The 12,563-nt window shown below is 37.8% G+C and overlaps 2 protein-coding genes across 4 annotated transcripts; both read left to right on the top strand.

Moving 5' to 3' along the window:
• The first annotated feature begins 1,289 nt into the window (after window positions 1-1,289).
• Window positions 1,290-7,359, top strand: LOC131303276 (small GTPase LIP1-like). The gene is made up of 7 exons (XM_058330071.1): window positions 1,290-1,972; window positions 2,495-2,586; window positions 2,669-2,810; window positions 4,169-4,473; window positions 5,102-5,155; window positions 5,240-5,367; window positions 6,869-7,359. The coding sequence occupies exons 1-7, from the start codon at window positions 1,879-1,881 to the stop codon at window positions 7,059-7,061; spliced, it is 1,008 nt and encodes a 335-aa protein (XP_058186054.1). The 5' UTR covers window positions 1,290-1,878; the 3' UTR covers window positions 7,062-7,359.
• A 2,102-nt stretch (window positions 7,360-9,461) lies between these two features.
• LOC131303277 (uncharacterized protein At5g64816) lies at window positions 9,462-12,563 on the top strand. Of its 3 annotated transcripts, none has more exons than XM_058330072.1 (2): window positions 9,462-9,557; window positions 12,004-12,563. In XM_058330072.1, exon 2 carries the CDS (start codon window positions 12,049-12,051, stop codon window positions 12,418-12,420), a length of 372 nt encoding a protein of 123 aa, XP_058186055.1. In that variant the 5' UTR covers window positions 9,462-9,557; window positions 12,004-12,048; the 3' UTR covers window positions 12,421-12,563. The 3 variants fall into 3 exon arrangements, with proteins under 3 accessions (XP_058186055.1, XP_058186057.1, XP_058186056.1); XM_058330074.1 differs by having other exon boundaries at window positions 9,501-9,557; window positions 11,910-12,563; XM_058330073.1 differs by having other exon boundaries at window positions 9,521-9,557; window positions 11,856-12,563.

Raw genomic sequence — 12,563 nt, forward strand, 5'->3', positions numbered from 1 at the left:
CTTTCACGTTAGAATTTAGATGCTGAAATTTTGCCGTAAATGGGATAAAACCATATTATACACAAAAAGTATTTTACCTAGCTGGTTCCCCCTTTTTTTTTTTTTTTGTGTTGTTGCTATTTTCTTTATGAAATGCAATCCGAGGATAAAATTGAAATTGATCCATGACTAACGAGTTGCATTGGAACTGAACGTAGGATTTTTGGGCCAGACATGAAATACATTTTCTAAGAATCGTGACTCACGATTTAATCTTCGAATTCCTAAGAATTTAATCCAAACCATGCGCACCCCAATAGTTATATATATTTTGGACATAAATAAGTTTGTACATATGAAAAACTATTAAAGATAGACTGTAGACGTATAAGTTTATGGAATTACATGTCAAGTTTAAGCATGGAATTTTGTGTTTGGTTGAGAGTTTAGTTTAGTTTAATTTTGGTAGTGGGTGGAGAGAGAAATAATGTAATAATTGAAGATAAGGGTAATGATTGGAGAGAGATAGAGAGAGATGGGAAAGTAATAATTGAAAAAATAGGGTAATGATTGGAGAAATAAATAAGGTAATGATTGAAAAAAAACTAAAACTAAAATTAAACCGCGAACCGAACAGAGAATATCTATATTTTTGGTTCACGACATTAATCAAGCATAATACTATTAGGCATGAATCAAGCTCAAACAAACTTTTACCGAATCTAGTCTCCAACAATTTTTTGAACGGCTGGATTTAATATTAATAGTGGCAGTCATCGGAGATTAGTCCATGAGCAGGACTACGGTCACCACATGCAATTCGCGGTGACCGTCCACCGCGCGTCTATTGGGGCTCACTCCGGGTTCTAAAAAAATACAGCAAAATATTCATAAATTTTAAAATAATATTTTATGGGATTCTGTAAAAAATCAGCTTCAACGAATATCGGTAGATATGTTTTTTAAATTTATAAGAATGAAATTGCAAAACTAAACAGTTTCGTTCCTACGAATTCCGAAAAACATACCTACCGATATCCGTTGGAGGTGATTTTTTTCAAAGTCCCACGAAATATTATTTTAAAATTTATGAATATTATTTTGTATTTTTTTGAGACCCGAAGTGGATCTCAAAAGGCATGCGGTAAACCGGTCACCGCATGGAGACTTTCCGTTCCAGACATAGGAGGGACGGGTACCTTTCACCTTTGTGAAGTAAAGAAAAAGACGGATAAAAAAAAAAAAAGTAAAGAAAAAGAGAAAGTTTCAAATGTGCATAAAACCGTCCAATAAAATTCAAGCTGTGAGCCAAGTAGCTGAACAACAGGGGCACAAACTACCAGACCACCTGCTTCATCACGCTCTTTATTGCGCGTGAGCAACACGTTACAACCTTCAGATCTCGCCACATTTTCTTCTTCTCAGCAACTCACAACTGGTAAATCACAACCCTAATTGAAATTGTGCACCGTTTTCTTGCCTTTTCAGATCACTATCTTCTCTTCAGTCTCTGCATTTCACACCCAACGCAGCGGATAATACTGAAACCTGCTTGAAATTTAGAGGAAACCCATTTTTATTTCTCAAGTATTCCACTTTTTGTGTGTGCGGGGATTTACTGTTTCAGAATCGAATTTGAATCTGACCCAGTTGAAATCCTTGTTTTTAGGAACTGGGTATTGAAGGATATAGAGGATCTATTGTTCTTCTTGGGTGTTTTGTATGCTTCGTCTGAGTGATTTTTGATAGGTTTTGAGAAGACCCACTCGATTTTATGAGTTTCTAAGTGTGTTGGTGGTAAGCAATTGAGCTTATGTGCAAGTTAGAGAAGAGGGTAGTTGGGTATCCATTTCTGGCTTTGTTAGGTGGTGAATTTGTTCTATTGATTGGAGAGGAAACATGTTTTGGAGGGAAAGGGAGAGGGAGAACAAAGAGCTGAACGGCAGCGGACCGCCTTGCGGCCAAGTCAGAGTGCTTGTTGTTGGAGATTCAGGTAGTTGGTTCTGCTAATAATATGTTCTTATTCTGCTCTTTTGTTTATTGGTATTTCGATTCTCGAATTCGGATTTCGTTTGATATTTTATTGCTTCTGATAGTGATGATCTTTTGTGGTGATGTATAGGGTGGTATTCCATAAGGATTCTATTCTAATCGATGCCTGTTGATTGTCATTAATTTGGTTTTTGGGGTGGTCAAGATCTTTGTTTTGTATATTTGAAGGAATTGGGCTATGGTTAAGAAATTGTTCTGCATTCTTTGCGGTGCTTGGTAAAAGAATTTGTGTTGAAGTTCCTAAAGGAAATATTGTATTGAAGTTGCTTGCACATGTTCATTCTTTGTGGTGCTTGATAAATGAGTTTGTTGAAGTTCCTAGAAAAGGATCATTTTGATTTGGATGTTAGTCATATTCGACTAAATAACATTTTATATATTTTTTTTCTTGGATGGTGTTTCTGTACATCTCTTATTCTTACTATGGTGTCAGAAATTATCTCTATTTTTAAATTTCTGGTAGGAGTGGGGAAGAGTTCACTTGTCCAGTTGATTGTGAAAGGTTCTTCCATCGTTCGTCCTCCTCAAACAATTGGGTGTACAGTTGGTGTGAAGGTAAGACAAAACTTTCCTTTGTGTAGGTCACTATGGCTGTGCATTGAACCTTCATTGAATGTCTTCTTGATTGTCAATGAAGCACATAACTTACAGAGGTTCTGGTAGCTCTTCAAATAGCATTAAAGGTGACAGTGAGAGGGATTTCTTCATTGAACTTTGGGATGTATCAGGACATGACCGGTACAAAGATTGCAGGTCTCTCTTCTATTCACAAATAAACGGTGAGCACATGTGTCTTGTCTTCTTCGAACTTTTTTCTTGAGCTTCTATTTGTGTATCATTAGATGTGTCCATCGATACGCTATATAGATCCTATGATTCAATGCGATATAGATCCTATGATTCAATACGCTTAGAGGTAAAATTGATATGTATCTCTAAACTTTCTTATGTTCAAATAAAACTCACAATACACAACCAAGATGAATCTTAGGATGCATATCTTACGATTCGGTATGTTTGAAGGTAAACCAATACATAACTCTAAACACATTTCATGTCTAACTAAATATTCTTGAGATAGCTGCACGATCTATGATATGCTACATGATACTTCTTCTTATTAGAACTTGTTATATAGTTGAAAACGTGAAATTTGTATCATCGAGGTTTTTATTCAACACGTGTGATAAATTTCGTATGTATTACATGGCATAACTATTTTTTCGACTATTTGTATTTATACTTATTGGCATGTCTTATGATATCCGATACATATCCCGATATGATGCATATAATGAATAAAACAATACAGGATATGTGTCCCGTTTTAACAACCATGGGAAATACTATGTAGAGCTTAACAGCACACTTTTAGTGCATCTAATTGCTTCATGGAGAATCACAAGTTCACAACTATGTTCATGATAATGCATGAGTTTAATCTTTTTGACCAGCTTGTGCCACGTTGGTTCTATCACCTCCAAAACTAGTAGATGAATTTGTGTTGCATCTTCTATCATTGCCAATTGTTTTTGAGTTGGATTCTTTAACAAGCCACTTGATTTATCAACTGTGTGTTATAGCTTATAGTCGCCTCAATGAGAAGTATAAATCATTCAACTTTGTCAATAAACTTGATCTCAGCTTTTCGTTTGATTTCGTGATATTTCTTATTTCCCGTCAATTGAGACTACTTAAGTGTTGTATTCCATTTTTTCATTGGATACCATGGAAAATGGTTTCGTGTGCTATGTTGCAAACCTGAAAGCAATGGGTGCTAGAGAGTAAAGACTATGGTAGTCATGGACCATGGTGGTGGGTAGTGGCAACAGAAGTGGTGGTGCTGGGTTGAAAGGTGGTGCTATGGTAGTATTGTAATAGTGCTGATCTAGAAAACGTTGTCCACCTTGAACAGTGAAAAAATGTTTTCTGCTAAAATCAAGTCATTCTCTTTGTCTTTGATTTTTCGTTACTGCCAAACACCAGAAATTAATATGTTTTCTGGAAGACCGAAGACATTTTACTCTGGCTTAAATGTAGCGTTATTACCTGTTGCAAGGCAGGCCATTATGATATATGATTTCTATCTATCCACGATTCTTTTTTGGTTCTTTTATTTTCTGGAATTCATGTGCAGGTGTTGTCTTTGTACACGATCTATCTCAGAGAAGAACAAAAACAAGCTTGCAGAAGTGGGCGGCCGACATTGCAGCAACTGGGACATTCTCTGCACCTCTACGATCTGGTGGTCCTGGTGGCCTCCCTGTACCTTACATTGTGATTGGTAATAAAGCAGACGTTGCTGCAAAAGAGGGTGTAAGGGGAAGCAGTGGCAATCTGGTTGATGTTGCTCGCCAATGGGTTGAGAAGCAGGGTTTGCTTCCATCAAGCGAGGAACTTCCATTGACGGAGAATTTTCCTGGTAGTGGAGGCCTTATAGCGGTGAGATTTCTAATTCTAAAGTTCACAGCCTCTTAAAGTACAAAAAGCTCAGATTTTACTCAGCAGGGTTTATGGGCATTTAAACCATGGGAGCCACCTACAGGGTACTATGAGTAAGACCTTTGGCGAGTCTCTTGGTCTTAAATATTCTTCTTATTGTGGGGAGTGCGAAACTGCTGGTTTTGATTGTACACGGTAACCACTTTTTTGGATCCGGAACTGCTATGCCTTCGACAATGGCCGTAAAAGTGGCTGTAAATGGTCAGATGAATTCAAGTCAACATGTTTCCCAGTAACTTGGGTCGTAAACATTTTTAATTTAATACACTCATTCCTTTGTGAGAAATGCAGAGGATCTTTTTAGTGTAAGGATGTATCAGTTTATTTTCTGCTCTCATCTGTGTCACATTGGAACCTTATGCGCCAATGAGTTTTTGGCTCCCCCAGTGGGTTCTCTGTTACTAATACATTGTTTTGACATGCTCATGATGTAGGACTAAATCTACGCACCCACCACCACCTCCCGAACCTTTGGGGTGGGGTGCAGGGCGGTGCTACAAACAATAACTGCTAATTGCTTTTGTTATTTCCCTACCACTTGTGTTTCATTGTGTGTACACATGTACAGGCAGCCAAAGAGGCCAGATATGACAAAGAAGCTGTCATGAAATTTTTCCGTATGGTCTGTGTTCTTACTCTCAAATGCCTTCCTAAGCTTAATTTTTTAAGAGATCTTGTCTAATTATTTAACTCCCTGTTTTCTCAGTTGATCAGGAGGAGATATTTTTCAGATGACTTACCTGCACCAAACCCGTGGTCTAACGCAGTTCAAAGACCATCGCACCGCTCAAGTGGTAGTTTCAGTGATGAAGATCAGTTATACAATAATACAAGGTAGAATTTGTGCAACACTACGTCATTCATATCTGTTGCATCTTTGGTTCCTTCTGCCTCAGTTATAGGTTGATTTTAGTCTGCGACACCATGTAAACTCCATGTCTCCATCTGTCGCAAGATCGAATGACGACTGATGTAGAATTTGTTTTCTTAGACACCCGTATCATTTACTTAGTGACTGCGGGGTTAAATGGCTGTCATTCAGTCTTACATGGACTCTTTGTTAGTTCCTATGATACTTGTATCCAACGATTATGAGGTGGCAAAGGTGTGAACAGTGTCAGACACCTCTACCCAATTTAGACACTCGGATCCTCTCGTTTCTATGAAGAAAAAGAAACTCGCATCAATCCCACCCCAATTTAGAGAAGTTTCACCTTTTTCTGGAGTCCCATTTGATTTCAAGGAGATAAAACGGTAACATTTGCCTAGTAGGTATCCGCAATTGGTACATCCCTAAATTTTGACATTTTGCTATCTATGCATGTTGTATAAAAAACACACAACTAAGTGGTTGGGATCAAAGTTGTCAATCCCGTATTGGTTAGGGGCTTAGGGCGATATATTGACCTGTACGGAACGCCAAGTTATCTGTACCGGTTTTTTGCTGGTACTGTACGGGATTGATAACACTGGTTGGGAAGTGTCCCTGTTCCCATGCCCAACTTGTCATATCTTAGGATTGAAGGTTAAAGAGGTCTGATGCTTGAACACACAACCCCACCTCATTCTTGGACAAATTATCATGGTCCATACATGTCATGGATCTCATGTCAATTTGACAACATTTATGTGCTTTTGAACTTGGACCAGTTATTTGGCAGGAGAAGTAACAATATATATTCATTGAGTTGTGGCTTGGACGGAAGAACGCTTAACCTCCGTCTAGCATTTTTTATCAGTAAGCTGAACCCATACTTGAGTCCTAAACTGTCATGAGCCTGGGAGATTGCTTGCAATCCAGCCACTGGTTTGTGATATGTTGGTCCTTTAAGAAAGTAATTGATGCTGAAACAATTGCAATTTTTTGTCCAGTGCCATTTGATCTAGTTATTAGACCAGAAACAATTGCAATCTTGAAGATTCATGTTCATTAGAGCGGCTGGCAGGGGCAGACATGAGGGGGCAGGCCTCATTAGCTCCATATAGTTTGTGGTACTTATAAAATCTTTTGGCATTTTGGCCCATCCAACAACTTGATAATTTGACCATGGCTTCTTCAATATCCAAATAGTACTTTGGACTTGTCCCCCCATTTGCGGAATCACTGCGTCCACCACAGCGTTGGTGGTGAGATTGAGTCCCAAATGGTTATATTCCGTATGCAGTTCAGCATTTTGATGGGTCTTTTATGCTGGTTCTTTTATATTTTGTCCGGCACATTTTCTCGAGATACGACGTTCTGTTGTGATTTTGAACTTGATAGTAATGTAGAACTTGTTCAGCTGCTACTGATTCTATATCTATTATGTGACTCTTACCGACTTTTATGGTGCAGTTTATCAGGAGACCCTTACAAGTACAACGTTCTCCCTCCCCTTCCAGCTCAACGGAATCTCACGCCACCTCCCACACTGTATCCTCAGCAGCCAGTGTCTACACCTGATAACTATCATCTTCCGAGATTTGCATTGACAGGGTCCCACGAAATCAGCAGCACCAGATCAAAGCGCACTGATATCAATGTCTGACGGCTTAATCTCCGCTTACTGTTGGAAAAGATATACTAATGTTTTACAAGGAGAATGTTGTTATAAACTTCAAATGCATGATCATGTGGTTGAGAGTGCATTTGGGTCAGAGAATCTTGTGCTGCTACTTTTACCATTTTTCGTACGGTCTTTTCTCGTTTTGTTTATGCTTGTAAACCGGTCGATGGTTCATTCTTTGATTCGTTGGAAGGTCTTTTGGTTTTCATGTATTATGGATGTATATGTATATTGACTTGTTCGACATACAGCAATTCCATTTTCATGGAACTTCACTTCAGTTTCTCTTGGTTGTGAAGGAAAATTATGGACGACAAACAGCTTTGAACTTGGGGGGTGTTTGTTTCGCACTACCCACCCCAAATCCATTTATATTACCCCCGTCTTAAAATGTTTGTTTTGTCGGCAAAACGAGAACTTAAAATAGCAGGGCAAAATTTTCATGCAAAATTCAAAAAAAAGTTCAACAATTTACTAGATATCAAAGAGCTCGTTAAATTTATGAGAAAATTTTGAATTTTGTTCTTGAAGACACGTCCTTATTTTGAGGACTGGACAAGACACAGCCCAGAGGTAGTAATACCAAACTATCCTCATATCACGTGCTCATGCCACCTGTTTCTCCTTCCATTTTCGGGAGGGAGTGAAATTATTGGAATTTATTGTTGTGTACTGTTGTAAAGAGTATAATTAGTGTTTACTGTTAGTGTAAAATAGTAGTAGGAAAGTCTGCATAGCAGGCGTGATATAGTCCTTCCTTTATGGGTAGTCAATGTTGTGCATAGTAAAGTCTATGTGTAGTAAATGATAGCAGAAGATAAATGTCAATAGTTACAATAAATGGTGTCTGTAAACTTTGTAAACTTCAGTAGGTTTGCAGATGGACGACTAAAAACAGTAATGTTCAATTATGGGTACCATTTGTATTGTTTGGACTTCCCTCCTTGTGTCAATAAAAGGAGGGCTTCCCCGTTGTAAGAAAGCAGGCTAATAAAAAGTTAATGTTTTCCTAATATATCCTGTGTCTCCTTCCACTTCCCGCTACTCCCAACTTCAAAACCAACCACCATCATCTGTAGCTATCCTCCCATACACTAAGGGCCGGCTTTGGGCTAAGGTCCAAGAGGCAGATTTCTTAAAATATTACGAGTACAAATTTAAAGTTTCTTATGGATTCATAGGTTTGGCTCAGTGGCGCACAAGCTGTGCTAGACATTTGTTTTTTTGTCGTTGACCAATATTCGACTCTTGGTCACAGCTTTGCTAACGTGTTTTGCTACTTGTTTTTTAAATAATTCAACTCCATTATTTTGAAAATTCAAGCAGTTTCAACTTGAGACAAAAAAAACTTCTACTGTACAACTTTCCATGCCACAGTGGATATCATAACTAGAAAACAACATTAATACAAAATCAAATTCAGTTTATTTTTTATTCTGAATTTCTCAATATTAAGGGTCCGTTCTACAAGTTCGTCTTAGGCCCCTATATTCTCACAGCCGGCAGACACTATCATCCCTTAAGTTACACTTTAAACAAACCCTTAAAAAGTGACTCTGTTCGCATTAGCTCTGCTTGGAAAAGTTTTTATTTTCAGTTTTTTATTTTTGTTTTCGATATTTTTTGAAACAGGCACCATAAAACATGTTTGTGTTACTGTTTTTGTTTGTAAAATTCATAATCAATTCCACTAGTTTACGGGAAATTCTAAAAACACAAAAATTGAGTATTTCATTTGTTTTGAAAACACTTTCGGCAGCCCAAAAAATAAATAAACAAAAATTATTATGATCGCCAAACATGTTTTTTGTTTTTATATTTTAATAAATAAACAAAAACTCATTTCTTGTTTTTCATAAACGAAAAACTAAAAAACTGGCAACTTTACCAAACAGAGCCTTTGAGCCACTAAAACCAATCCCTTTTTCTCTGTGCATGTTTCCTAATAAGTTTTCTCTCTAACTATTTGTTTTTCTATTTATCTCTCTCTACTCATTATCCCATGCGGGCCTAATAGACTTCGTTCCAGTTTCCAAAAAAAGAAACTTTTAGAAAAAGAAGGTAATTTCAAGCCCAAAAATCATGTGTTTACGCAAATAATTTTCCTACAAATATGAATCTTATTTGATAGATTTCATTGAGATCTTTTACAAGGTGCAAAAAAAATTAAAAAATTAAAAAATTAATTTTTATTATATTTAAGCTTGAAATTACATTCTTTTTAAAAAAGAAAGTTCAAAAAGAAAACGGAACGGCCTTGCATACCTTATGCGCCTTATGGGCCTAAACAGTAAAGTGCTGGAGCGGGCTTATAGGGAAGAAGGGCCCATATCCACACGGTTTGCCCAGTAATTTATCAGTAGACCCATTCCCCTCTCAAACGGCATATTCATCATTCACCAGTAGACCCATTCCCCTCTCAAACGGCATATTCATCATTCACTCCACTTGCCTCACCCGTCGGCGAGGAACTCCCCGGTTCTCTCTCTCTCTCTCTCTCTCTCTCTCTCTCTCTCTCTCTCTCTATATATATATATATATATATATATATATATATAAATATCTATGTTTGTATATATAAACAACGTAAATACATAAACTTGGTTGAGTGTTGGAACCCTCCTGTAGCAGAAATAAATGTCGTCAGTTCCTCTAATTTGTTGTGTACAAACATCTTATTATAGTGAATTGTCTTCTTTTTTTGATGGCCGGATAGTTTATGTTGCGCGTATCTCAACTAACATGTTTTTCGTAAAAATACGAAGGGAAAGTGTACTATAAAATTAGTTGTCTTTGAGTTTTTTTTTCTGTTTCTTTTGATTTAATTATCTCGTGGTCTTTGAATGAAAGTTATGAAGATGTTGTTTATATGATCCAAACCGTTTATTAGTCCAATTGCTATTTTTTAAATGTTTTTGTAAGAATTCAAGTTGTTTGACTACCGATGCAATAAGTACCAAATCGACTTCCGTTAGTGTAAAAAAAATTGTTTTTCAGAACGGGGGTGGCTTGGGCCACCTTCACCCCTCTTTTACCTCCTCCCCTGGCCCTTGAAGTTAATGTCTGGGCAAATCCTTAGCCTTATGATGCCTTTTTGTCCAAACCCCTTGTTATTGTAGTGAATTGTCTTGAATAGTTTATAGTTTAGTGTGATTTTGTTTCATATTCGATAGTGATGACTATCTCTATCCGGGTTTATCATTTTCCAATTCGTCTTTTTTCTCTGGGATTTTTGGGTTTGATGATGTTGATGTTGAATTCACAAACCCTTGTGTCCATCCCATCCCTAAGGGCTCTTAGCATGGTGTTCTTAAGTAAATTGCAATTTACTTTTCACGTTTGTCTGTTTGGGTTTAAATTCCTAATCTGCAAACTGTGGAAATAGATCTTGAAAGTGTGATATATTCCATATTTGGTGTTGAAGTTTTTGTAGGTCACCAAATAACTTAAATTCCTGGACCCTCCGTAGCTTAAAGTGTGGAGTGCCCAAATTTCGATGTATCTAGATGAAGAGATGAACGTAATGTTATATCTGTGTTAAGTGAGTTAGATCAAGTTTTCGGTAGATGGACAAGCACATCACAATCTTGTAAAACAAGACTTTTGCATGCTAGAATACTTTTTTGTGGTACAAGTCAGTATTGAAAGGGGTTTACGACTGCTGTTTTGCAAAGTAAGTTTTGGAATACTTTTGGGAAACAGAAATACTGTGGCGTGGTATTTCTGATGAGAAACATTTATGTACTTGTTTCAGCCAGAACTTAATAATGTGGTTCCCTTTCTATTAGGGCTTATTTGGGTTTACAATGAAGCTGATGTTCTAGATGAGCACTTATCAACAAGGGAGTCCGTTTTTGACAATTGCAAGCTTGTTGAGTGCATGCGTTTTCTAGGTGCTATCATCTGCTACTCAAAGCTTATACCTCTAGTCTAGGAAGCATGGATACTTCTAAGATGGTCTGTTTTTGTCGAATATGCTGGAGTACATACCACAACCAAGTTAACCAACAAGCCTTTCACGTTGTGATGCAAATTTCAGTCAGTGCGAGACAAAGAATAACTGGCGTGGAAACATTGAACGAGGCTTTTGATAAAACTATATAGAAAATTGACGTATTTATAATGAATGCCAATCTCTGATGACACCCATGAAGATATTGTTGAAAGAGTTGGGTTTTGAAGTGGGGAGTCTCTCAGTTGTGTGTATGGATCGATACATACTCCTGTAAACACTATATGCTGTATTGTTTGTCTATGTTGTGGAGATTCGTTTTGTCAACTTGAGATATCTTGTCCTCCATTATGTACGCAAGTTAGCTGTAACTTGTTGGCATAAAATTTGGTGTCCCATACACCAACATAAGCACTTTCCACTGTTTCGACAAAGACATGAACTACTGCACTGCTTGAAATCTGAATGACAGCTATCTGATCTTTATTTATGTTATGCTCTGACATAATCATGTACACAGATCCGGCAGAGCAGGTCTGGAATGTTAGTTCCACCAGACTAGACTGCACATTGCCGTATTTTTTTTTTTTTTTGATCTGCTGCACATTGCCGTATTTGTTGTTAAGTTTTGCCGATAGTTTACGAATCAAAAAGCTAAGCAAATGATGTTGTCATGTAAGGATCCCCTTTAACTGCATATGCTTACACTCTCTGCTGATGTTGTTTTCCTTGGTAATTACAAGCTTATAATTTGCTCTTAGAATAGTTGCAACAACCAATGTCGGAGATGAGATGTTTTTTTTATTTTCTTTTCCTCCTGTAAGAGATCCCTCTCACCAGTTCTTGGCTCCGTGACCTGTATTTGTGGTGAATAAAAGGCTCAAATGGATGTGTATGGTCACTTACTCAACAATACTAGAGGACAGCATGCGAGCAACTAAGTATTGATCCTTTAAACAATTCACCATGCAGAAGTAAAAAGGAGGAAGAGAAGGATCTTCTCTTACTGTACCAGCAATGGTCGAAGTATGGTGGTCCCTTCTGGGAGCTGCTATTCCAGCCGTCGTTGCAGGGCAAGCTTTTAGGATCAAGAAACGGCGTGCAGAAGAGCAAAGAATAAAGAGTGCTCGTGGAAGAGAGAAGACGTCTGATGATATATTCGTCTGTGAAAGGGTCTGTACGTCTAAAAGGATGCTCAAGAAGGTTGGGGCATTCTCAAAGGACCCCATTCCTGATACCTGTGTCACTGTTTGCGGAGTATCTGAGCTCGACGCCTGCTCTGATGCGTGCGCTCGCACTGTCTGTGTCAACCAGCACCAGGTACCAAACTGGAATGATGTTTGTCTCAAGAGGTGTCAGAGTGAATGCCTTAAACTCTCTGCTTCTTAGTGCATTTTCTCTTTTAGCTCATCAGTTGGCATGTTTTAATTGACTGCTTCAAGGGTATATGCAATTTGTTGGGCATGCGGGGGACCATCTTTTCTGAACTGATTAGTTTGTTTATGAATTTCTTCAAGGGTACACCTAATAAA

Source organism: Rhododendron vialii, chromosome 10a (genome assembly GCF_030253575.1).
Source record: "Rhododendron vialii isolate Sample 1 chromosome 10a, ASM3025357v1".
NCBI classification, from domain to species: Eukaryota; Viridiplantae; Streptophyta; class Magnoliopsida; order Ericales; family Ericaceae; genus Rhododendron; species Rhododendron vialii.